Genomic DNA, 27,492 nt, shown 5'->3' on the forward strand with positions numbered 1-27,492 from the left:
TGGTTTCTCTGTCTGTTTCCTAGTGCCGGTTTGAAGTGCCTGACGTTTTCACTGTAAAACCGTGTTGGAGCTTGTATCTCCCCATATATATTTATGGACCATAGGCCGACACAAAAGAAGAGTTTATAGTAAAGATAAAGTGGCTGAAATCAATGTCTGGAAAACCTAGCTAAATTTCCTAAATGTCCCAACTTAACTAACCACAGCACTGCCGCATCAAGAATGGGGCAATTGGCACCTTGTGGATTTTTTTAAATAAATAAGTAATGATCCACTTCCTACCACAGGCAATTATGATAAGACTGATTTTATGTTCTTACAACAATTAGTTTATAAATCATTATTTCTACTTGATTCAAACCGCTTCTTCTCTAACATTTGAATCTTTTTTCTTCAGACTGATTTGTGCCATTTGACCCACTGATAAAATTTTCAACTGGCTTTTATTAAAAATGTTCACCATAGTGAGAGTTTATTACATCAACTATTCCTTTATGGGAAACCCATGTGCCTTGTCACTCTCTTTCATAATATTTCCTGTGGAAAATTGAATCCTTCATTCAGGAAAAGGCTGAGCAATATATCTCATGGAAAACCGTCCTATACTGCATCACAAGAAAATGAAATTGACACTGAGCAGCCCGTGAAGCCGGCAGACACTTGCAGTGCACTGTTGTGTTCCGGCCTCGAATTTCTGTAACCAGCACGGATATGTGCATCTCAAGAAATAGACATAAACAATTTTCAGGACCTGAGCACACAATTTCCCTTTCAGGGTTTAGTGGGCTTCCATTTAATTCTATGAGAAATGTTTAAAACTACAGAACCACAGCTGAGATAGAGTTTAAATTAACTTTTATTTCAGTGAAAATAAAGCCAACTGACTGTTATCATTTTTACTTTATTTGATCTCACTCTCTTACTTTACCTTCCTAACCTCCTCCACAAAATGATGGTGAACATCCCCTCCTGGGTCAGAAATCTAAGTAGAAATTACCAATCACATTGAGGTGTGCTTTGTTGTTTTATTTTTCAAAACAACCAAGTTTCATTCATATGATTTAATAATTAAGATCAGAAACAAAGTCTACTCAATAAATGGTAGACAACACATGTCATCATAGCTGCTCATCAGGTTTGGCCCCACATTACACACTTTTACATGGACATGTGCCATGTGCTGTTATGGGAAACGGTGAGTGGGGACAGGGCCTCTGCTCTCACAGGGCACACAGCCTGGTGGGGCAGGCGGTGTTCAATCATTGCCCTTTTCTCTTTAATGTACTTACAAATTATGGGAAATGCTATTTAAAAAGAACAAAATGAGTCAATGAAAGTGAAAAATACAAGGACAGTATTTAGGCTGAGGGAAGACAGGGAATCTCTTTGAAGATCTGACACTCCACTGAGACCCAAAGGACAACTCTGGCACTGCAGGTGAAGGGCAGGGACACACTGATAAAGGGCTGAAATCCAGAATATGCCAAAATTTCTTTACACTCATCAAGAAGGATGAATAACCTGATTAAAAAATGAGCAAAATGCCTGAACACACACCTCATGAAAAAAGAAATCTAGATGCCAAAGAAGCCTTTGGAAAGATGCTCCACAGCACCTGTCATCAAGGGGATGCAGACTGAAACAGCGAGATACCACTGCACACCTGTCAGAACTGCCAAAATGCAGAACACTGACAGCACCGAATGCTGGTGAGGATGTGGAGCGCCAGAAATTATAATGCATTGTTGGTGGGAATGAAAAATGGCCCAGGTACTTTGGAAGACAGTCTGGCAATTTTTTACAGAGCTAGACGTAATTCTAACATATGATCCGGCAACTGTGCTCCTTGGTGTTTACTCGATGAAATGGAAACTTATGTTCACACACAAATCTGCATACAGATGTTAATAGCAGCTTTATTCATACTCAACAGGATTCAGAAGCAACTAAGCTCTTCTTCAGTAGGTGAATGGATAAATAAACTGTGGTCCCGCCAGAAAATGGACTATTATTTGGTGCTAAAATGAAATGAGTTATCAAGGAATGGAAAGACATGGAGGAACCTTAAATGCATATTACCAAGTGAAAGAAGCCAATCTGGGAATTTTCAGCAACTGTCTGATTCCAACGGTATGGTGTTCTGGGAAAGGGAAAAACACAGAGACTGAAAGATCAGTGGCTGCCAGAGACTAGAGGGGAAAGAGCAATGAATGAGGTGCAGCACGGAGCATTTTAAGGTCACTAAGACAGACGACTCTGTATCATGCTGTGATGGTGGATACATGTCATTGTACATCTGTCCAAACCCACAGAGTGCACAACACAATGTGTAAATCCTAGTGTCAACTATGGGCTATGGGTGATGATGACATGTCAGTGTAGGTTCACCCATTGTCACAAATGTACACTCTGGTGCAGGTGTCAATATTGAGGAGGCTGTGGGGACAAACTGCAGTTCATACACCCAATCCAGCCCCAGCCACCACTGTTAATAAAGCTCTATGGGTGTGTGGACTTTCTGGCTGTTCTGGCATCTAAACAGTAGAGCTGAGCAGCTGCACCAGAGATCAGGAGGTTTTCAGACCCTGAAATATTTACCCCCAAGCCCTTGAAAGGAAAAGTCTGCTGAGCCCTGTTCTAAATGAATCAAAATTCACCCTGATGAGGCAGGACAGCAGGGCCCAAACCAGGCATGGTTAATGGGGCTGAAGCAATGTTTTAGTTCCAACACATTTGCTGAAGTCCTGTAAGTCCAGTGACAGACTGTAGCCAGGAAGCGTCTGCAGGAGGAGTCGGGAGCAGGCCTTCCCGCCAGGCTCTGGGATGCCGGGGGCCGCGTGCCACACGGGGGCCACCCGCTTGAAGAAGGTGGACTTGCAGTGGAAGCCGATCAACTCGTAGAGCTCGCAGAGGATGCTGCACGGCTGAATTCTCTCCTCGGAACGCTGAAGCACAGGGAGAAAAGCAACAAGCATCTGAATGAAACACGTAAGTGAAAAAAGACCCATAAAAATGGTTTTCCCTTAAAACAGAGACCCGATGACACAGGAAGGAAGAGGAAGGCTGACTTAGTGCACTGATGGGACCGGATGCAGAAACGCAGGGAAGCAGCACTGTACAGACACTCCAGACCCCCTCTGGGCCCCACCTCTCCGCATTCCATCTGTCCCTTTACTAGAAAAGCCCGTATTCCCTGAAATAGAGGAATCTGCTACCTAAACATGGGACACAGAGAAGGGAAAGAGGAGAAGGAAGGGAAAGTAAAGGAACAACAGTTCATCTAGACCCTAGGGTCTGGGCGGGACTTTCACCAAACACACAACTTCTCAAAGCACAGAGCGCACAGGGAGAGGCTGACAGAGTGACTGCGACTTCTGCTCCTAAAGCACCCAGCTACCTGTCAGCACACGCTGCGCCCGTTACTGAATCATTACAATCATCTCAGAAACAACTACTACCCCGGCTCACAGGCAAGGAAATCTGAAATTCGGGGAGGAATTATTATCATCCTGGACAAAGTCCCACAGCCCAGTAGTCTCAGAGCCTCCGGCAGACCCTGGGCTAAAATGCTGCTCATCACCACGGGCCCTGAGACTCAGGCTGAGGCCACGTCAGGTCTGCACGGGCCCAGAGTACAGTCTGTGGGACAGGGAATGCTCCCACTCGAAGTGCCAGGTCAAGGCCCTCAGGAACTTGTGTAATGAAACCAAATCCCCAAACTCATTTCCAACCCACTGCCCTGTCCGGGAGGACTGCTCGGAACAACTGCGCTGTCACCTGTGCACAGGCTGAGCAAGGGGCCCAGACAGTGATGTGACATCCCAGTGGAAGTGGCTCGGAGACCACTTCATCACAGGACAGATTCTCCCGGCTTCCAACGTTAACTCTCCATTCCATTTCCAACTGGAAAGTAAGTTTAGACTTGTTTTCCTCTCTTAGAAACAAAGAGAGCGGTAACATCAGAGGGAAACTCAAGACTGAGGAAGAGTCTCCTGGTCATTTGCAAGGATAGGCCGGGGAGGGAACAGAGACAGGGATCAGAAAGACCCATGTTCCAGTCCAAAGTCTGCACGTCACTCGATTTGACAGTTTCCTTTTTAATACAGGTGATAAAATCTAATTATGATTGTTGGGAAAACTAAATGAAATAACGTATTCCACTAGCATAGGTGTAAAATCCTCCATGAGTGTTCCAGAAATGGACGTGATCGTGGTTAGTTACTGTCTGCCAATTCTTGTGTTCTCAGCTCACATCACCCAACCAGAGATGTGCGAGAGAATGCCTCACCAGCCAGCAGCCTTCTCCAACTTGGAAACTTACAGTGTCCGAAGAGCAGGCAGTGTTGGATGCTTTGCGGCACTCTGGAGGTAGCACTCCAGTGATGACTTTAAAAAGCTTGGGAGAATTTAGGGGACCATACAGTTCAAATACAGAGTACTCATTCCATGTCTACAAATATTCATCTCTAGCCATGATGATTAAGAGAGGAAATACATATTCAAACATACATCATTTTCCCACATAAGTGCATCAAAACAATTTGGAAAGAGAGTAACTTTCTTCTCTAGATCACACAGTGGTGATTACAAGGTTTGTACTGACAGCCCTACTTGTAAATCATCTGCAAACGTAACTGGGTCCACGATCAGTCATCATAATTTGAAGGGAATGTTAGAAAAGAAAAAAGCCAAGCTAATACTCTCCAGTCTTTTGTTTGGTTACGATGTCACAGAGGAGATGGACAGCTCAATAAGGAATCACTCTGCCGTGATCACGGAGCCGGGGAGCGGGATGTGCGGCAAGATGTATGACGCAGCCGCAACTGTGTCCATGCTTCTAGGCAGGTACCCAAAGTCACCTTGACAAGGTGTGAAACGTTTATGCCCACGTCCTCATAACCTGACATGTATTAAGGAGAAATGGAAACTTATAAACGGCCAATACCCTTGGTGGATACACCGTCCAAAGAGCAAAGTCATAGTTTGACAACTGGCCATCCCGGTACCTTGGGATTCATTCTTGAAGAACCTTAAAAACCACTCCTCTGTCCTCAAGAAGTGCTGCCTACTAGTCCTATCTTTGGCTCATGGATACCGCATGTTGAAGTGAACTTCAATGTCTGCACAGATTTGACTGTCTTTCTCCAGGTTCACTTGTCCATTCTGAAGAGGCCTGAGTTAAGTCCAAATTCCTTAAGATTAATTCCCTCCAGTGACAACTCAACGAGCCTGTAATTACAAGCCAACTGAACAGGACTGTCCTCAGCGAAAAATGTCACCAACCCTTCACTGCTTTCTTAAACTCCTCTCCTGATTAATTGCAACATACTAACACCATCCTCCACCAAGTTCCCCAACTGTGTCAAATAGAAATTAAGGTCCATAAAAGAGGAGACAACTCCATAGTCACCTTTGAATTCCTAGCATAAAGTAATGTCAATAAATAGAACTATGATTATGGCTTCTTTCCTTTAAAACCTTTCTGGTTATTTAAATGAGACCATGGAAGGGAGGTGTTTGAGTCCAGTATCTTGATCCAGAAGGCTCTGGAGGCCTTTTTCAGAATGGCTGTCCACTGATTCATTCAAAACACACCTTCTCTTTCCGGGAGGAGCTGTGATTTTCTGCCATGGGTTTGTGGTCACTCTCATGCCAGAACAGCTTTAAACTAAATCCTTACTTTGGATATGTTATTTTTTTCCCGCTTCCAAAAAATTTTACTTTCCTTACTTCCTTGCCTTGAGGAATGCTTTTATTCTTTTCTTTCTAATTCAACCTTTTATAAAGCAGGATTCTCAGGATGTGCTTGGCCTTACATAAGAACAGCCATCCAACTCCCAGTGTGAGAGGCCACAGGCTCACCTCCTGCCCTCCTGCCAGGGCAACTGAAACTCAGTTCAGGAGCCAACCGGCACCCCAGGGCTTCTAAGGCTCACGTATCTCCCAGAATCCCTGCTTTCTGGTTTGTCTTGGCTTCTGAGAATTTCCCCTCACTTTCTTGACAATTAGCTGTGCAGCTTGAAAGATGAGGAAGGAAGGTTTTATTTCTTAATCAGAATTTAAAGGAACTTATGTAATGAAGCTTTTCACGAGTTTCTAGAACCCTCCATTGCTGAGACAGAAAACACACAAGATATTTTCTAAATTTAGCTATCATGTGCATTTTTTCCTTGCTTTTGTTTTGTTAAATGCTAATAGACATTTTTTAATTAAAAAATAAAATAAGGTCCCAAATAAGATAGAAAATTGAAGGGGCAAACAAAATTAAAGAGCAAAGACAGAAAAATGATAAGTACTCTACAAAGTTAATAGAATAAATACACTATGGATCAGACTAGCAATTCTCAGTAACAGCTAATTGAAACCTGACCATGAGGTAAAACGTCTCTCCTGTCAGGAGATGACCAACAGAAAATAGAATTAAATCAACAACCTAAAATTCTAAGTCTGGCGAGGTATAGAAGTCTACCAGCTAAGTGTGTCTTCTTCTGGAAAAGAGGGAGACTCACCAGCTCTTTTCTGTGGAGCCTGAGCCCAGGGGAGGACAGTGAAGTGTGTTCTGTAAGTACCCAATTAGCAAAGTGAGTGATGAATAAAGAGATGTGAGCTTTGATGAGAGATGATACTACTATTCACTTGTCCTGTAAAGTATGTCTTCGCGTTCAGAGATCAATATCTCGGCAGGAAAATGCACAGCCCGGGACCAGACCACTTCTGTGATTGTGACAATGCACTTAGATGTCTCAAGGGCACCTCCAACTCCACCTGCAAAGAGCTAACTTCACGGTGTTCCTCCCATAGCCATCCTGCCCAGGGCCCCTGGTCGGGGGCAAGGTCTCCCTGCCTCTCCCAGCTCAGGCCAATCACTCACAGATGTGACAAGACCCCTCCTTCAGGGACAAATTTCCTCAGTCAACGAGATCCACCACCCACACCTGTCCTACCAGGTACTCACTGGCACTCCCTCAGCACTGACTCTGTGCTGGGGACCATGCTGCACACTGTGCACACGTTATCTCACTAGATCTACACAGCAGTCCTGGGAGTTCGGTACATCACTGCTTCTATTCATTAGATAAATTGTTTCACTTCCTTGGGTGTGTCATCCAAAGTGACACGGCTACTAAGCCACAAACCTGGGACTGAAAATCACTTGAAAATTGAACACTGCTACACCTCGCAGCCACCCTACTCTGACTCATCACATCACCTCCTGCCGAGCCTTCTAAATGTTTCTAAGCATTCTACAAGACAAAAGTGATCTACGAGAGCACCGCACTAGCCTACTTAAAATCTGTCAATGACGGTCCACTGCTCTTAGGAGAAAGCCCCACCGGGCCTGAGCACAGCCCAACGGCCCGGCATCCGCTTTCCCTGCGTGGCCGCGCCGCCTCACCCACCACGCAGCTCTACACGTGCAGCGTCCAGGACAGGGATGCTGACTCCGCACAACCCAGGGCTCGTCTCACTCAAACAATGATCACCCTCTTCAGTGGTTACCTTCTTCAATACTGAATCTCAGAAAAATATTTTCTCTGGATGAATCAATATCTTTTTCCTTACAACTTCCCATCATTTATAATGAGCTCCCCCCAAAAGAGAGAAGACCTAATCCTCAGTCTCCTTATCTGTAAAGTGCAAATAACAGGGAAATATGAGAGGTTTTATTAGAAGTAATATTCATGTGAGGCTGAGGGACAATTCCCAACATACAGTAAGTACTCAATATGTGCTTACTTAATATTAATAAGAATAGATTACATTCCAGCAACCTTAAATCAATGCTTTATGGCTTTGTCTAAAAGACTACCGACAAACTGTTGGACGAACTGTTTTGAGCAGATCAGCACAAGTGTACTGGGCGAGGTAAGCGCTGACTCCAGTTACAGCTGCAACCAACCAGCACTACGGGGCGGGAGCAGTTTGCTCAAACTCTTACATGTTGCTTGAGCATTTAGTTGTAGTTATTGAATAAAGACAGGTATTATTTACTCAAATCTCCTGAAACATAAATCTTCAAAGATTGATGCAAATTATGTTTCAAGTACAACACTCTCACTAGAAATTACTTGAAAATTATAGTCTTAGCTCCTCTGCACATCAAAAGAGCATTTTCCTAATGTATCTGACTATATACTCTGAAAGGATTGTTTAAAAGAAATTAAGATGAAGCCATCCTGAATAAGATCTCAGTATCATCTACACAACCCCACCCAAAGGTCTCATTTCTCACTTCCACATAGGCTTAAGCTGGGTCTTGGTTTCTTATGACACGGGGGTGGGAAGAATTGTGGATAGATCAATGTAGCAAATATAAACCTAGTGTATTTGCTATGTAGGAATCCTAGAAATAAATAAATTGATATATATAGTCCCACCCTTATGAAGCTAAGCCTTTCCATTTACAACTGCATAAAAAATAAAATGAGAGATACATTTAACAAAAGTTTACAAGATTTGTACATTGAATATTTTGAAGTATCACCAAAAATTTTAAAATATCTTCATATATGGAAGGCATCCCATGATCATGCAATGGTAGAAAATATTGTTAAAAATGTTAAGACTTCCCAAAGTAATCTACATATTTAATGGAATCCCTATCAAAATTCCAGCTGACTTCTTTGCAAAAATTGAAAAACTGATCCCAAAATTCATATTGAAAGCAAGGGACCCAGGTCAGCCAAAACAATCTTGAAAAAGAAGAGCAAATTTGGAGGACTCACTCAAAGGTTACAGCAAATCTATAGCACTCAAGTCATTATGCTTCTGTCATAAGTTTGGATGCAGAAATCTATGAGACACAATAAAAAATCCTGGGGGGAAACTTACACTTACAGTCAGTTTTCCAGAAATGTGCCAACAACACTCCATTGAAAGTATAGTCTATTCAACAAATGGAGCAGAGACACCTGGGTATCTGAAGGCAAAAGAATGAATCTGGAATCTGGACCCCGTATTTTATATAACAAATATTAATTCAAAATGGATCACAGACAGAAACGTAAAAACTAAATGTATGAACTTTCTAAAAGAAGACATAGTATGAATCTTTGTGGTCATAGGATAGGCTATGGCTTCCTAGATACAATACCAAGAGCACAAGTGATAAAATAAAATAGATAAAATGGACTTCATCAAATTAAAATCATTTGTTACAAAGGACATCATCAAGAGTGTGAAATGAAAGGGGAAAGGGGTAGCTCAAATGATAGAGTGCGTGCTAAGGAAGAAAAACAAAATGAATAAATCTAATTACCTCCCCTATAAAGAAATTGTTTTAATGTTTAAAAAAATTAAAGTGAAATGACAATCTGCAGAATAGGAGAAAAATCTTGCAAAGCATATATCTAATAAGAGACTAGTATCCAGGATATAAAACAAATGCTTACAACTGAACAATACAAAGAAAATCAACCCAATTTTTTAATTTGCCAAGGATTTAAATAGATACACAATTGGCCAATAAGCATCTGAAAAGATGCTCAGCATCACTAGCGAAATCAAAATCAAAATGAGATCTCATTTTAAACTCACTAGGATGGTTATAATCAAAACATGGACAATAAAAAGTGTCAGTCAGGAGGCAGAGAAATGGATACCCTCAATATGCAGCCGTTGGAAAGGGGCAATGGTGCAGCTTCTTTGGAAGAGCCCGATGTTTCCTCAAAAGGTTAGAGTTATGTGGCTGAGCAATTCCACTCCTACATGTAGAGTCATCCTTCAGTGTCCTCGGGGGGTTGGTTTCAGGAACCCCCCACCCTGGATACCATAATCCAAGGATGATCAAGTCCCTTTGCAATCAGCCATCTGGATCCATGAAGTGGAAACTACAGACATGGTGGGCCAACTGTACAGCCAACAGAATGGAAATGTATTCTCACAAAAAACTTGCACATCAATATTCATAGCAGTATCATTCAGAGTAGCTAAAAGTCACTAAAAATATCCATCCATCAATGAATGGATAAACAAAATTACCAAGAATAGTCCCACAAACTTTTGGTAATTGAATCTTTGACAAAGGAGGTGAGAACATACAATGGAATAAAGACAGCCTCTTCAGCAAATGGTGCAGGGAAAACTGCACAGCTGCATGTAAATCAATGAAGTTAGACTACCCCCTCACAACATACAAAAAAATGAATTCAAAATGGCTTAAAGACTTAAAATTGTAGACAAGACACTATAAACCTCTTAGAAGAAGACATAGGCAAAACATCTGACATATATCTCAACAATGTTTTCCAAGAGCAGTCTACTCAAGCAATAGAAATACAAGCAAAAATATACAAGTGGGTTCTAATTAAACTTACAAGCTTTTGCACAGAAAAGAAAACAAAAATTAAAGCAAAAAGACAACCTATGGAATGGGAGAAAATAGTTGCATTAAATGAAAGTGACAAGGGCTTAATTCCCAGAATATGTAAACAGCTTTTACACTTGATAAAAAAGAAAAACAAACAATTCAATCCAAAAATGGGCAGAAGACCTAAAGAAACATTTCTCCAATGAAGACATACAAATGGCCAATAGGCACATGAAAAAATGCTCAATATCATTATCAGAGAAATGCAAATCAAAACTGCAAACAAGTATCACCTTTCACCAGTCAGAATAGCCATCATTCAGAAGTTCATAGACACTAAATGCTGGAGAGGCTGTGGAGAATTGGGAACACTCCTACACTGTGGTGGGAATGCAGTTTGGTGGAGCCATTGTGGAAAACTGTATAGAGGTTCCTCAAAAGACAAAACCTTGGGGGCCCAGATGACACAGCAATCCCACTCCAGGGCATATATCCATAAGGAACCGTAATTCAAAAAGACACTTTCACCCCAATGTTCACAGCAGCACTATTTACAATATCAAGACATGGAAACAACCTAAATGTCTACTGACAGACGACTGGATAAAGAGGTTGTAGTATATATGTCCAATAGACTACTATTCAGCAATAAAATAATAATAAAATAATGCCATTTGCAGCAATATGAATGGACCAGGAGAATGTCATTCTAAGTGAAATAAGCCAGAAAGAGAAAGAAAAATACCATATGAGATCGCTCACATGTGGAATCTAAAACAAAAAAAAAAAACAAAAACAAAGAAACAAAAAGATAAACTTATCTACAGAACAGAAACAGACACAGAGACATAGAAACCAAACTATGGTTACCAGAGGGGAGAGGGTGTGGAAGGAATAAATTGGGAGTTCAAGATTTGCAGATGCTGAGTATGTATACAATAAACAGCAAGTTTATACTGTATAGCACAGGAGAATATATTTAATAACTTATAGTAACTTATGTTTAAAAAGAATATGAAAATTAATGCAGGTATGTTCCTATTTAACTGAAGTTTTGTGCTGTACACAAGAAACTGACGCAACACTATAAACTGACTAGACTTCAATGAAAATATTTTTAAATAGACCAAAAACGAAAAAAAAAGGAAAAGGATTTTACCAAACAAAAAGAATAAAGTACTGATTCAGGCTACAATATGAATGAACTTTGAAAATGTATGCTAAAATAAGCCCGTCACAAAAGGGCAAATAGTGCCCTTTAAGGTGAACTGTATCTAAGCATTTATTGTACTACTCCTGTAAATTTTCCGGAGTTTTGAAGTCTATCAATATCAAAATAAAATGTATTATTCATTAAAAACTTAAAACGCTTCCTCACAGGAGGGCTTTAATTATTACATGCAGAAAAGCATGTAAAAATCTTGGAACAACAATTTTCACGTCCACACACAGTCACTGCTGTCACTGCCACTCAGAGTGTGGTGCCAGCGCTGATGAGAGCTGCCTCCACTCGCTCCCCTGCAGACAGGAGTGAGGGCCTGAGCTTTGACAGGCAGGGTTTGCGTGAACCTGGGTCAGCCACAGCCACGTCCCAGACTCTGCGCTACCCAAATTTCTTATACAAACTGCAACATGTAATGTAAACACTCTAGAGGGATGTATCTTACAACACAGGGAATACAGACAATGTTTTACAGTAACTATAAATGGAGCATCTATTGTACACCTGAAACATATATTTTAAATCAGCTATGTCTTTATAAAAAATTAAAAAATAATTTAAAAATGTTATCCCTTTAATATTCAATTTGGTTTTTAATTAACTACTAAACAGCTTAGAATATATAAAAGCATTTAAGTGTGATGTTTGTTTACATATTTATTTACTTCAGCCTCCTGGTAAAAGAGAAATTAAACAATTTTTTAAACACAGCTTAACAACCATTACAACAAAAAGGCAAAACTGAGAGTGAAGAGAAAATGGAGATTCAATACTTAAATGAAACCAGGGGGAGGTAAACTCATAAAAATGGATTCCATGAAGTCAGGGCAAGTGTTAAAGGCCGACTAGAAATTCAGCTTTAAGATTCTTGGCAGCTAAAGCAAAAAGAAAAAGATGATGGTGCAGGTGGTAGAGCGTGTGCTTAGTGTGCACAGGGTCCTGGGTTCAAGCCCCAGGGCCTCCACTAACAGATAAATATACCTAATTACCTACCCCCCAAAAGAGCCCCAAAGAAAAGAAAAAGAGAAATTTCTTTCCAAAAAAAAATCCTGATATTAAATTTGGATTAAATACTTTAAAAAAAAAAAGAAAAATAGAAAAGATGAGTGACACTGTGAACAAAAACCCCAGCTGGGCTAACAAGCTAAGTCACAAATCTAAGTGTGATAAGTGTCGGTTTACTGATCTAAGTTTTGCTGGGCTAACTCGTAAATCTGAAGTTCAGTGTCAGTTTACTGGGCTAACAAGCTAACTCGTAAATCCAAGGTCAACAATTGTCAGTAACGTGATCTGTTCCAAATTGATAAGCTTCAGTGTACTGATTCCTTGCTTTTTGTTGTTTGAGCCTTATTGGCTAAAAGCCCCATACTTGTAATTAACCCTATAAAACCTCATGTGCACGTCTTGGATGTGCTCAGGGCTTGGGAACAGAAGCCCCTCTGAGCCCGCTGGCATAATAAATCTCAGTACTCCCACCCTCTGAGTGGTGCTTATTTCTTGGCTGGCCTGTTGTTTCCGTAACAACACAAGCGATAATGCCCGTGAGATAAATCTGCGATGGCTGCTGGCAGGTCCCCATGTCTCATGTGGGAAAATCTGAAACATCTTTCTCACCACTCAGAGTCATCCTCAGCCCACCCCACATCTCCCGCTGTTAAATGCAGGAACACACGCAGGGCCCGGCCTTTGCTCTCTCTGTGTCATCACAGTGAGACAGGATGGAAGGGGGCAGAGCAAGCCATTCAAGAAAGACCACAGCAATTAACATCAAAATGGTGAAGAATTCAACCCCCAATAGGTCTTGAGGCTCAGGATGAAGAGATTTAACTTCTAGCAGATCTTGAGCTTCATTATACACCCATTGTAATAGTAACATGGTGAATAACACGGCCCCAGGCACCATGGCAGTCACAAGGCTAGCCACAAAAGGTCAAAGGGTGGAAAATGGCCAACTCCCTGGAATCCCAGCCCCTTGCCCTAAGGCTGGTCCTTCTACTTATTAGCATATGAAACCACGAAGCCCAAGAAAAGGAGCAACACAGAGCCACCTCCCAGGAACCCCTCTCTCGACCTCTTCGGAGAAGGCCCACACTATTTCTGTGGAGTGTGTGCCTACTTTTAATCTGAGCATCAAACCCCCATACTTCGTGACGTTTCTCATGCCTGTCAATGTATCTCTCTGAATAAATCTACCTTTACTCAACACTGGCTTGTTCTTGAATTCTTTACTGCATGAAGCCAAGGAACAAAATCTGGTGGGGCACATCCCAGGGGCTCAACGGAAGCCTGGGACACAGCCCTTCTCATGCCCCACATATTTTTTCTTGTATCAACAGGACTGGGATATGAAGTGAGGTCTGAGGCCCCAGCTAAGGGACAGAAGCAGCCTCCAGGTCTCCAACTGGTGGGCAGCCTCTCCCCCATCAGGGGCCATGGGGTCTGCCTGGTTCTCTGTGTTTTTTTGTTGTGCTGACTCTCCAGTCAGAGAGATTTCTCCTTAGGCCTGGCTCCACAAAACCCTTCTCTCCAAAATACAAGCACATCATGTCACAATCCTCTTGTTCAACCATGAATTGTTCAGCCAACTTTTTCCTTCCCCAGTTAAGTACCTAAATGTCCTCCCTGCCATCCCACCACTTCTTTCTTTCTGAGAACTCTGCACTCCCCACACACCATCCTGAACGCAGGTGCCTTGCTGGCTGGGACCGAGATGTTTCAGTCTCAAACATCCTGAGTCCTTTCTCTTTCCACTTTCTAACTTAAAAATGCCTTCCTGTGTCTCCCACCGCTCTGATTCTGAACGTCAAAAAATGCTCAGGTTACATTCACTATGTGAATACCTCCCAGGTTTTGGCTAGGTTTCCTTCCCAAGATCTTCATTAAGGAGCTGCATCAAGAAGTTTAAAGGGGCTATTCTTACATTTGAGTGGAGGAGCCTGCAAGAAATTTAAATGGCTTTGAAGAGACAGTTAACCAGGGACAGAGATGTCGCAGGACCTAGTCAACAGTGTCATGAGGCAAAATGTTCTTCAAAGGCTCAGAGTGGCTTCTGAACATGGAGTCCTCGGGGAGGAGGTGACAGGCAGTGAGTGGGGTGAGTGACACAGGGTACGGTCCCCCAGCAGGGGAAGAATTGGTTATTTTCTAGTTTTGCAATTTCTTACTAACTTTTTCTCTTATTGTCACATACCATTTCCTATGAATTAAGCATGTCAATGTCAGTCATTTGGGCCACTTGGGAGAAGCTACACGATGCCATTCACAAGGCTGGGACATGACAGCCACACCAGTCTAGGTTGAAAGACGAGTGGGGGTATATCCATGGTAATCACGGGCATGCAGCAAACTCCCCAGATTCAAAGACCTCCTCTCAAAGTTGGCGCCAATAAAACTACCAAGCAAAATGCATGATGATTATGGCCAACATCTGTTTATTAGTTAAGTGCCTGTGACACCTGCCACTTAATAGGGAATGAGTACGATCAACGAGGCCCTGTCTACCTGGCCACACGCGCCCTGCCTTCCTGCCTTGGTGTAGCAGCAGAGCTTGTTTAGCTGAGTTGAGCGCCCCCAGAGCAGCCCCGACGGGAAAGCTCCCAGCTCTGCACGGCCAGACGTGTTCCTTTCCTTCTTAGAGCTGATCACAATTTGCTGTCATCTGTTTTTATGTTTATCCCTTTTGTAACTGCCTCTCCTCCGGAGATTTTGCTCAAGCAGCACAGGGCCAGGTGTCTCTTGTGGCCTGCCGGATATTCTGGGCTGGGAAACAGCCGAGCCCACATCTGGCTCTGGTGCTGAACGGAGAGAGCAGAAGGTCCAGGAGCCCATGCTGAACCGAGGCCCCTGCACACAAAATTATGGTCTGACTTTGGGCAAATTACACAGTCTTTTTTACCCCGAGATTCCTCATCTGTCCATAAAAATAACTGCCCATGGCACACAGAATTACAAGTATTAAAGGAAATCACCAAATTCACAAACTAGCCAAGGGGCTACCAGTGCATCCTAAACAGACACATGCTGCCTTTAAGGCTCTGACACACACCAAGCGTGGTGGTCGAACAAAGTGTACACTGCTAAGTGTCAGTGTGTTAAGTGCTTCATGTGTGCTATAATAATCTTCAGAACTTACAACAAGCCCAGGATGTAACGAATATTATCATGCCCATTTCACAGATTCACCATCAGTTTAAGAGAGGTTACATTCAAGTCCAAGGCGCTATGGTGAGTAAATGGCGATTTCAACCTGAATATGGGCCCAGGCCTGGGCTCCATCTCTGTCCCATCCACCTGACCACTGCCTATGAATTCCACCTGTCCAATACCCAAGTTGAAGCCAGCCAGCTCTTAAATGCAATGTGTGTCACCGTTTGTCAATGTTGGTTCATTACCATAAACAGTTCTCAGAAAGCACTTCAGAAAGGAAAGTTGGACTCACATACCTGCCCACAAAGAAGAGGAATTCTGCCTTGCCTTCTCCTGTAACGTGCAGAAACCCTTCCCATTCACTACCGAATCCATTTGTATGCTTCCTCCGTGTTCATGTTTACACATGGCTTATTAAAGTAGAAGTTACCTGCAGTAATTCCATCTCGGTTCCATTCCAAGCTTCCAGATTATCCATAATCAGGGTAATATCATAATTTTCTGTGAATGAAAATACTACAAATTGAATGAAAATATTGCAACCATGTCACTAAACAAAGAATGCTGAAAACAAGTCATCAGCAGCTGCCGCCACCCCCCAGTGAAGACAGGCCTGCAGCCATTCACAACGGTGCCCTCTGAGCAGACTCAGAATAAGAAAGGACAGATTACTGGCCCTAGATAGCTAGGTGCTTGTCTAAAGTATATATTCAGTCAGCCCAAATGTTGGCTTCCTCCCATATATTGAAAAGCATTAAATTCATGAACTTGAGATACCTGGCTTTCTTTAGATAACAAGCAATGTTTTATTGTTCTGACTACCTGGTCTTTGTTGTAAAGCTCCTATATAATCCTAGCTTCTCCCATACTCTTGGGAGCAGTCCCTCAGAGTGTTCTGAGAGGCGGTCATCCTGGCTCGAGTCCTCCTGACAAATAAAACATAACTCTTAATATTCAGGCTGCACGTTTATTTCAATCAAGTCCCAGAATAGACACAACTCATCAATTCTGTAATGGGACACACTGGATCAGGAACCAAAAGAGTGTAGTAGTCCCTAAGAACTACGGCTCCCTCTTTCTTCCTGTCATTATACAATCCCACCAGAACTCATTACTTTGCTGTCTGCTCCTCTGGCAACCAAACTCAGAGAAGAGTCAACTCAGCAGAGCGTCCTGCTGGGGAGAACCCCCGCAGCAGCACTGCAGGCTGCCTGCCCTCCCGCACGCTCTGACGACCGCTAGTGTCCTCCGTGGAAACCAGGCCAACAGAGCTGTTCCCTACAGCTACAAAGTCCCAAATATTAAATAAAACCTTTCATTTTATACTATATGTTACATATATACCCATCTCTGAAAACAGCTTTGCCAGAAGCCCAAATCTTCAACATTAATCTGCAAAGGCAAATCAGGTCCCCAAGGGAAAACAAGCCTTAAGACGATGCTAAGACCTCCAAAGTCCTCTCCACGACCATAAACCAAACTGCCTGCAGGTCTGCAGCTGCAGGAGGCTACATGTCTGCTTTTAAAGCAACCCCTTCCTGCCCTCGGGTGCTACAATGCCCTTCTACGCCCTCCCATCTCAGGGTAAGAGCAGCCACTGCAGAACCTTGCAGGGCAGCACTGACAGGACTGGACAAAGAGGATCAGAGCTAAACTAAGCCTTCTGATGACACGAGTTGTCACTCTGTCACTTTACAGATGAAGATATATATAGAGAGAGGTGGGGTGTTATTGTTCAAAGTCACACAGATAAAAAGTGACAAAGTCTATAGCTCTGCTCCTCCCTCTGGTGTGACGCCCCAACTGGGACAACCACAGGGTTCTCTCGTGCCTGCCTGACCAGTTCTTTCCTATCACTCATGACCCACCACAGGGTCTGAAATTAGCCTGCATTTGCAGCATCTTTTCCCTCCAGTTTCTCAGGAACAAGGCTGTTCGGGCCACTTTATGACTTCCAGGTCCCCGAAATCTCCGTGCTCAGGCTGCTCTTGCCTGTGCATCCGGCCCGCTGCTGAGAGGCTCTTCCTCCCCTTCAGGAGGACGTTTCTACTCTTCACAGGGACACCCCCTTAGGGGATCCCTCCTCTCGCCCTCAGCATGGCAGGTGTCCCAGGCCACATCGTGAGATGCCCCAATAGGACTGCATCTGCCCTATTGGCTGCTAGTCAGACCAGCAGCCTCAGAGCCAGGGATTATGCCCAGGTCACACTGCAAACCTACTGCCCGCCTCACAGCCCCCAGCCAGCAGGTCACCTGGAAGTCACAGCAAGTGCCCCACCCAATCCAGAAGCCTCTTCATTTCCCAGCACCACTGATGACTGGTTTCCAAACTTTGGTCAGTTTCGCACAAAACAACACCTTCTACTGTGAAGCAGGTGGTTTTCGCTTCTGCACCCCATTCTTACTGAAAACGTGAAGGGAAACCAAAAAGCCTCTTCTCAACCCTTTTCTGATGATACCCTCCCACCCACAATATACATATGCTCAAGAGATTTGGATCCATGTGATTTTGTTTCCCTTACGATAAGTGGCTCAAAACACTGCGGGATTATTTTTCCTTTGAGGGTATTAGGACTCAGTTTCTCGGCTTTAATCTGTTTTTGTCTCTGTCTTCTTTGTTCCTAACAGTTGCCACCCCTTACTCCCTTCAGCAGCCTCCCTCCCAACTTCTAGTCTAGGAAATCAGCTGTGATGAGGGGCCCGGGGGCATTCACAGAAGATGCAACAAAGGCAAAGAGAGGCTATATAATTTGCCAAAGATATCACCTTCAACCCCCGACAGAGTGTGTCATGTCCCTGTGTTTAACTCTTATTCTAAGCAAGTTAACTTTTTGTAGATTATGTTTATAAAGATGAGAAATCAAAATACATACAAGGACACACATCAACTCTAAGATATTCATTAACTCCACTATTTTGTTTCTATTTATTTTATTTGTATTAAAAAATTAAGAACCCCTGCAATCAATAAAGCAAAATGTTACTGGGTTTTAAATACAGAATATAGAGGGGATAAGTGTGTCATTACTCATCCTTATATGTATGTTCACAAGATAAAATTATTTGAAAGTCTCTCTCCCCTCTCCCTACTCACTACTGGCTCTCACCTGAGCTCCCAGACCACACATCTAACAACCTTTCACTTTACCCACAGCTGAACTCATCAGTTTTCCCCCAGAAATCCCTCTGCAGCTTTCCCTCCTCAGAACACAGCAGGACCATCATTTAACTCATTAATCCACCCAGAAACCTGGGCCTTACTCCATCCTACCTTCAGACAGCTTTAATTCTTTCTTTTTACCATCTAAACATGCCTTCAATCTGTTCGCTTTTACCCACTATCCTACCGCTCAAGTGGAAGCCACCAACACTGCCCACCTGGACTCACGAGTCTCCCAAGTGGCCCCGCAGCCACTCTCCCCTACTTGAGACAAATGGGATTGTGTCACTCCCACGCTTTTTGGGCTCTTTTCAGACCCACTGTTCATAGAAGAAACTCCAATTTCTTCACCTGGTGAAGGTGTTTGCCATGAAACTGTCAGCTCATGGAGGGCAGGGCACGCCCTCTCCCCTCAACCCCACTCTCTGGCAGAGCATCAGCTTGGGAGGACCTGCTGAGCTACATCAGCCTGTATCCTAAACCTGGTCTTGAGTTCTTAGCAAACTGCTTCACTTATCCATGCATATCCAAGGTAGATAAGAAAGATTTTAGATGTTGAGCTAGACAATTGATTTGGGGATTTTGCACTGGCAACCTGCAAGTATATGTTCTAATGTTTGTGTGTTGTTAAAACCACACACAGATTAAAGGAGTATTTGTGGAATGTCTTCGGAGTAAAAGGGTTCTGTACTTTTACAGATTTTATGTTTTATAACATGAATAACCCGGACAGGGTCACAAATGGAACCGCCTCACAAGTGACAGAAGACAGGTGAGACGCATATAGCAACAGGTCACAAAGATGGTAAGAGCAAAGTTGTTTCTCCAAACCCCCAAAAAATTCCTCCAAGAACAGAAAACTTAGAATTTTGAAAGTAAAATACTATCATATAAGGAAAGAAAATAAATAATCCTCTTCATCAGGGTTTCAAGATCTGACTGCAGAGTTATTAGCAGGCTATACTGAATCCTAGCACAGAAAAATCAGATGGACTAGTGGTGAGTAAGTTCCAGGAAAACGGCAGTAATTCCTCCACTTGAAAGAGGACACACACTCACTTGTTTAAGGTGATTGTAAACAACATTCTGCAGAAATTCAGAATATTCAGGCACCGCTTCTAGATGGTGATGACACGGAAGGATGGCTTGGATGCATGCTTCTAACTGAGTCACCGGCATTCTTACACTGCAGGGGGAAACGGAGGCCCTCAGCCAAGAGCAGAGATGTTCCTGTCATGTATCCCAGGTCGTGCCTCGGGGACTCAGTGTCCTGTAGCAGTCCGGCCCCAGGCGAGGACCAGCAGCGTGGCCCACCCAAGCAGGAAGGGCACTGTGCTTGAGAAAGCCCACACCAGATGGGAGCAAGAGTGGCTGGTGGGGTTTTGTGAACCTATGAATGCTCATAGAAAAACACCTGCATACATTCAAGTGATACAATTAACGGTAGCATTCTTTCTAACAAAATTTCAAATGTCAGTGGTAATTTTACCATTCCTTTTCTCTTGTCCCCTGCACTCTGAGACAGGCTTAGGCTCTCTCACACTTGCAGCTCTGATGCAATAGTTGTGAAGTTATTTTACTTTACTGCAAGTGTCTTCGCTCCACGTGTCACTGTGACTGTCGTCTCTTAACACAGTCAGATATCTTCCTGGATCTCTCCATGAGTTCCTTGCTCCTGCTTCTCAGATCCTGAGATAAAGAACAGGTGAAGGCACATGACTGGAAAAGTCAATGTGGACTTGAGCAAAGTCCTCAGTGACCCCCTAGGTGAGTGTTGACCACCCCTTAGCTTCGATTCTCAAAGTTCTGGCCAGGGTGACATCCAGACAGGAGGGAGTCCTGGGCCCAATTAAAAGCTGTGTGGCTTGGGTGCGGGGAAAGTTGCAGGAGCTGGTTCCGTAGCCGGGACCCTCCACACCTCTGCTCCTCTCTCTCCCGAGGCCCCGCTGCCAAGCCCCCAGGTTCCCTGATCTTCTGCCCTTCTCTTCTACTCTACTTCAAGCCCTTTTCCTCTTCCTTTATTCCCTGATTATCTGCAGCTGGAGTGATTTTTCCATCACAAAATCTGAAAAAATTTCCTGCAGCTGAAAAAGAGGTCTCCAGAGGTCAATGCCCATATGGTGGTTCCTGAAGAGAGCCCCTGGTTAGGGGGACCCTCACCAACACTCACGGGACATCAGGTATGTTGCAGGGTCGACCACCCCCAACAAGAGTTTGCTGTGACCCCAAGGCACGCACAGCATCCCTGCTCACTAAAGTGTAGTTGTAATCCGTTATTAAGAAGCAAAAATAAAAAAAATTTCTAATGTTTCTTACTAAAATTATTTATGAGTTAGAAAAAGAAATTGTAATAGAAAAGAACAAATTTCACTCCATGTTAGATGTGTTCGTTTGGCTTTAAACCTGTACCTTGTTTTCTAGGCTCCGACTTGCTATCTCTGCACCTTTTGTAAAAAAAGTTGCCTTTAGCCTGAAATATCCAGGACAGCCTATTCTCCGGGCTCTGATCTTTAAGGATATTAGCTCTTCTACACTTATGTACAGATGGCAAGTTGCAAAATAGATAATAACCTTTCTTTTATTTGGAGGTTTTACGGGGGCACCTTAATTTGACCCACATGGACAGCTGCAGGAACAAAGGATTCCAAGGACAAACAATTCGTACAGCGAGAAGTTTGCAACAACCAAACACATCCCCGCCGCTTTTTAGTAGAAAAGGAGACTGAATTCTGCTTTGGGGAAGAGAGTTCTACTGGATATCAATATGCCATTTTCTGGGTCTGCCAGATTTTCAAATAAAGTCACTATTCCTTACTCCAACATCTCATCTCCCCATTTATTGGCCTGTCCTGCAGCAAGCAGAACGAGTTTGGACTTGGTAACAAAATGACTGCATTAGAGGTAGTATGTCTCCACTGTTTCCTCATTTCAACTATGTCACAACCTATCAATTTTATATGCTGTTTAACAACACGACAAAAAACCTATTATACGGAATTGATTCCACAGAAATAAAATTATTTCTACTCCCTCAAAACTTTTTTCTGTTCTATTTTATTTTGTTTTGCTTATTGAAAAGAAAATAAAAGTCAAATCATTTTATTTCACGTATTTTTTATAGCTACATAATGTAAATACTACAAAAATATTTAAATTGAAATAAAAATTGTTCATATATTTGTATAAAGATATATAAACAATCAATGCAGATTAGGAAAGGAGTAGATATTTACTAAAAATCCACTGCACATCCAGTGTTTTACAAGCATATCCTGGAATATAAGCTCTATTATCCAGGGGTCCCCCACCCCCATTCTCACTGCCAATTCCCTTAGTAATCAACTACCAAGGCACCAGCATAGAACCATAGGATCATTATTTTAGGTATAAATGAAGGAATTAGCTCATTCAATTCTAAAACAGAAACCTTAAAATAAATACTGAACTTATTTACAGATAAACAAATTTGGACACAAAAAAGTACAGTTTCTCCCCCAAGACACAAAGATAATAATTGGTAAAGGCAAGATTTGAACTAATCTGCCTGATTATAAAGCTAAGGTGGAAATCCCCTTCGACTGTGTAGGTCCAGCAGCACAGCCCATCACCCTATCTTTGTTCAGATCTGGCTTTAGACAGCCTGAGACAGCACCCCATTCCTATGGAACTCGAGGGGAAACGATAACAATAAGGATTTTATATTCAGTAGTGTCTTAGGTCTCAATTATATAAAGTGTCAGCAGGTCAGCAGAAAACTCTGGGAAATATGAGTGGGTCCAGAGCTTTTCGCTGATAAGAAACTCAATCTATCAGGACAGAGTGACCTTCCCATGAGTGGCCTCATGAACATAAACTAAAGGCAGCTGAAATGAAAACTAGCAAGAACATGGAAGTGAAGCAGGAAGGATCCCTACTATCCCCTGCCCAGTTGCCTCTTCACCCACGTGGACAAGATGGCAGAAGACCCAGGTTCTTGTCCAAGTTACAACATCATGGATTCTCACCCATAAAATGTTGCGACTCTATGCTGTCTTAAGTCCTTTACAACTAAAATATGATGACACCAATATCTCAGCGGAATGTCTATGTCTCCACTTTCTCTCTTCTATTAGGAGACTATATCTATGGCCACAAACAGAAATTCAATTAAAAACACCATGCACAAAGCCTGGTGAAAGTCTGTGTAAGAGACATTGTTCTCACTCTCTGTGAATGAAAACTCAGAAAAAGTGGGCCTTCTCCCTCTGCAAGTGGGAGGTAGACTGATTTTGTGTGTGTGTGTGTTTGCATGCACATATGTGTGTGTAAATCAAATAAAATATATTCTGTGATGTGCACAGTTTTTTTTATGATACTATCATTTCATGAGGATGAGCCAACCTTTAAAGTAATTTGAATCTACTTTTCTGAGAGGCTCTTTTGGTGGAGGATGGGAAAGGGGAAAGGAAAGGAGGAAAGAAGTAAATGAAGCAAAGCTGTAAGAGTACTGCTAGGGAAAGGCAAGACGTTATTTTTGTTCCTACTTGCATCACACACAAATTAGGGACTGGCTTTCCCCCATGGCTTGTCAAGCACTGAGCTGCAGAAGAACAGGAGACTGCCCATTTCTCACTGAGCTTGTGACTGTACGTGGCATCTTATAGACACAAATTATTTAACCTGATCAAACACTCTAGCAGCAGGCTGTAATTCTCCTAATTTGAGAGACAAGAAAACAGGAAGTGAAAGACGGTATATAGCTTGACAAAAGTCAGAGGACAAGTAAACTAAAGAGGATGAATTCAAACTCAGATCTGAATGCAGAGTCTGATCTTCCCACTCCGAGGGCTGGAAAATCCTTAACACACAGGGTCCCCAGCTCCTCTGCATTGTTCCTGGCACCAAGCATTTCCCATGGCGATGGTCTCCAGTTCTCAGACACAGTGCTCTGTGCAGCCAATAACCTCCATTCGACCTTGATCATCTACCTGCAACGCCTACCAGGCTTCACCATACAGGCAGGAAAGCTGGATTTCAAGTGCATACAAAGCCACCCTGGTTTAAGCTGGACTGTTTATCAGCTTTTCCAGCATAAAGGCAGCCATGAAAGTGCTCACAGTTTGTACATGAGCCACACTACCTCTCTCCATCTGTCTCCCCACCTATACTACTTAGCTATGACCATTTTGAGAATCTTGGAAACAAATTTTTAAAAACAGAAAAGAAAGGATTCTGTAACAAGTACTTAATACTTACAATTTTAAATGAGAAGTTACAAAGTGAGTATTTACAAACCGAATCTGCCTTCCTAGGTGTCAGTTTTAACAGTTAAAAAATATAATAGCAAAAATTTCTCACTTAAAAAATTAACAAAAACATCAACAATAATCTGGAATAAACTCAAAAACAATGCCCATGTTGTATATGGAGGAAGTACAGGACTGTACTGAGGGGTAAAGTAAGAAGTGTGAAAGTAGAGACATCAACATATTGTATCGAGGAAAGCAGTTTTAAAGATGTACGTTCTCCTAAAGATAATTCAAAATTACTAAAAAATCCCATGACAACACTTATCCGTTTTTTTTTAACTTGAAAAAATTATATTAGAATTCTTCAGGAATAATAAGGTCATAATACAAGCCAAGAAATTTAGGGATCGAAAAAAGAATCAAAAAATTCGCACTGTAATATATTAAATAAATTTTTACAATATGTAAGATATAGTGCTAGAGTAAGAAAGTAAGATTGACAGAAATAAATCATGAGCTCAAAAAGAGACTCTAGTGTACATAAGTATTTTTTACAGGTGGGATTTCAAATTAAAAAGCAAAGTATGAATTTAATAATTGTCTTGTTACAATCAGAGAATACCTGGAAAAAACAAATTCTATTCCATTCAAAATGACCGCAAGAAAAATTACAGAAAGTGATGTAAATATTAGAAAGTACTAATAAGAGCAAATACAACTCTTTGCTCATATCAATTCAGCTTCTCCTCACTGTAACAAGTACTATTATCATCTCCATCTTAGAGATTAAAAAAACCTACAGAAGAAATTTATACCATTATAAGAAAGCATTTCTAAGAATAAAACCCAAAAAGAAGACATTTACTATCTTAAGATTATTTTGGGCCACAACAATAATGAACCTACTGAACAAAATGAAAGGCAAGAAATGACAAGTAAAAGCTCTCTGATACATGTTGATGAAGACAAGGGGTTAATGTTCATAATATACATTGAGCTGTCACAAAGCAGCAAGAAGCTCCCCCACTTAAATGTTTGCAAAGGACAAAAGAGATCATTCACTTTTTAAAAGTCAGATGCCTAATGAGTGAAAAATGCTCAAAATCTCACTGGTCATCAAGTGCAAACTAAAATAATGAAAATCATTTTGCTCGTCATATTGGCAAATATGTTTAAAAGATATTATAGCTAGTGTCCATCTTTGAGACAACAAACTGTGAGCGATCTTTTGGAGGATGACATGTCAATGGATATGTAAGCTCTGAAAAACGTGTGTGCACACAGGCTGAACTCCACTTTTAGGATTCGTTACATTTAGAAAAAATCAGTTCAAAAAGATGTACTCATCAGAACATTTACACAGCACTGTTTACAATGGTGGGAAGAAAAGCTGAAGTGAAATCATATCCAGCGATAGAGAATTGGTTACATAAGTTATTCTACATCTTTTCATTCCCCACAGGAGAAGGAATTTCAAGATTCACTTGAAAACATCCTGTGATGTATGAAGTTGTCACATCCAAGGACTAAATTTCCAGAAACATTAGCTAAAGGAATACTCATACAAGATCACAGGAATGTTTGTACAAGAAGGATGCCAGTCAAACACCCTTTCTGACAGTGGAAAATGGAGAAAACTTAAGTGTTCACCATCAAGACAATGATGCGTTAAATCACGGAGAGCTGTGGGCACTAAAGTTGCAGCGTTTCAGCATGGTCCAAGGCCTTGTCCACAGTACTCTCCCACGAAAGGTGTCGTTACACAAGAGACCAAACCTGCACATCAGGAGACCCCTTTACTCTATCTGAAAGGACCGGGTGAGTCTAGAGGGGGAGGACGTCTATGATATATACGTTAGTGAATAAACCAAGCTACAGAAAACATATAGTATGGCCTTATTTTTCAATAAAGCATATATACACACACATATACATAGATTTCTCATATACGTGTATGTATGTGTGTATATATATATGACAAAGGCATAAAGGTCATGAAATATATACTCCACATTGTCAGCAGCTTTTACTCTCAGGAAAAATGGGGAAGGGAAGTGGGGACTTTCGGTACCACCACAGTTCTCTTTTCAGAATTTCAATTAAGTATACTTGGAATTTAAAAGTTTACTTAAGTACAAAGTAAAATGGACGATGCCTCCACAAAACAGAATACTATACTGGTCATTAAAAATCATGTCAGGGGAGATAGAATATTGTAGAAAAATGTGTAATAAGCCGAATGGAAAATGGAGGTCTCCACACAGTAAACAGGCACACAGTGCTCGCTGGTTTTTATGACAGAGCTGATACACACTGATGAAAAGAACAGAAAATAGATGTTAAAGTGTTAATTATTATCTCTGAGTACTGGGACCAGGATAGACCCTTTTGACCCTTTTTTCAGACTTTTATATTAAATACACATTATTTTTCATCTGAAAAATGCATTTTTAGATGTCTAGTACCACACATTGGAAAAAATACATGAGTAGTTACAGAAACAAATAACTAGGAGACACCGCAGCACCGTCACACAGTGTAGAAAGGGCGATCCTGAATAACACCACGCAGTTACATAAGGACCCACAAAGTGAGAGCACCCACTGTAACAGGCCGCGGCTCCCTTCTATTTGTCAGTTGTGTCTTCAGGGCTGAGGCATTTCTGAGCACGGCCAGTGTCAGTGCTGGTGTCTGGATGGATGCCACTGGAGGTGAGGGCACCTGCAAGCCGAGAGGAAGAACAGAAATAATCCTCTGCTTTTTCTGTCTTGTTTCTTTGTTACTTTTAAAGAGAGGCGGAAATAAGATAAACTGAATCTTCCTTACTGAAATTTCAGTAATGAAGCCATTTTTAAAGTGTTCACAACTTATATTCTGCCTATAACTGTCTTTTCAAAAAAGCCTCATATTTATTAAATGTTAATTAACTCAGTTAATTAACCACCTGTTGAAACCTTTTAAAAAACATGAAATGCACTACGTGAAAGCACCACACATGCAGTGACTAGCTCAGCTGTCTTTACGGCAGTGCAGTCAGCCCCCACCATCCCGAGACCCTGAGCTCCTGATGCTGGGAAGAGTGCACGCTGCTTCCTCAGATGGAGAGAAACGGTAAAAGCATTTTCTGAAATCTAAAGCACTAACAAAACATAACTGCTTAATCCCAGGCTCCTTTGAGGCTGTCATTTTCCGTTTCTGGCCAACACCCGTCAATGAGCAGAACCACCCCATTCCCGAGTCATGGGACTCACGTGGGCAGCAGTTTTGGAGAAATTTCCAGTTATAGAATGTTAACCAACTATACATAAAACTCTGAAAAAGAAAAGATGCAATACTCAGATTTTGGAAGACACTCAAAATATTCTCCTAAGTCTTAGTAGTTGGAAAGGCTGGGCTTCTCCTAAGCCACTTATTTATTTCACAGCCA

The 27,492-nt window shown here is 42.0% G+C and overlaps 1 protein-coding gene across 6 annotated transcripts in view; it reads right to left on the reverse strand.

Annotated features, from left to right (window-relative positions):
- Positions 1-2,425: 2,425 nt before the first annotated feature.
- LOC140687212 (uncharacterized) overlaps positions 2,426-27,492 on the reverse strand; it is an 80,821-nt gene continuing 55,754 nt past the window's right edge. For 2 of the 6 annotated variants that reach the window (XR_012061379.1, XR_012061378.1), the window contains exons 3-4: positions 27,317-27,377; positions 26,670-26,786 (exon numbers count right to left, since the gene is read on the reverse strand). Coding sequence is in view for 1 of the 6 variants with exons in the window: in XM_072943527.1 (XP_072799628.1) it covers positions 2,697-2,945; positions 26,670-26,786 (366 nt within the window). In the remaining 5 variants the exon portion in view is untranslated. Of the gene's footprint in view, positions 2,946-26,652; positions 26,787-27,316; positions 27,378-27,492 lie in introns of those variants that run through there. The other 4 variants (XM_072943527.1, XR_012061380.1, XR_012061381.1 and 1 more) reach the window with 4 other exon arrangements.

The sequence above is a fragment of the Vicugna pacos genome, chromosome 19, assembly GCF_048564905.1.
Source record: "Vicugna pacos chromosome 19, VicPac4, whole genome shotgun sequence".
Lineage (NCBI taxonomy): Eukaryota > Metazoa > Chordata > Mammalia > Artiodactyla > Camelidae > Vicugna > Vicugna pacos.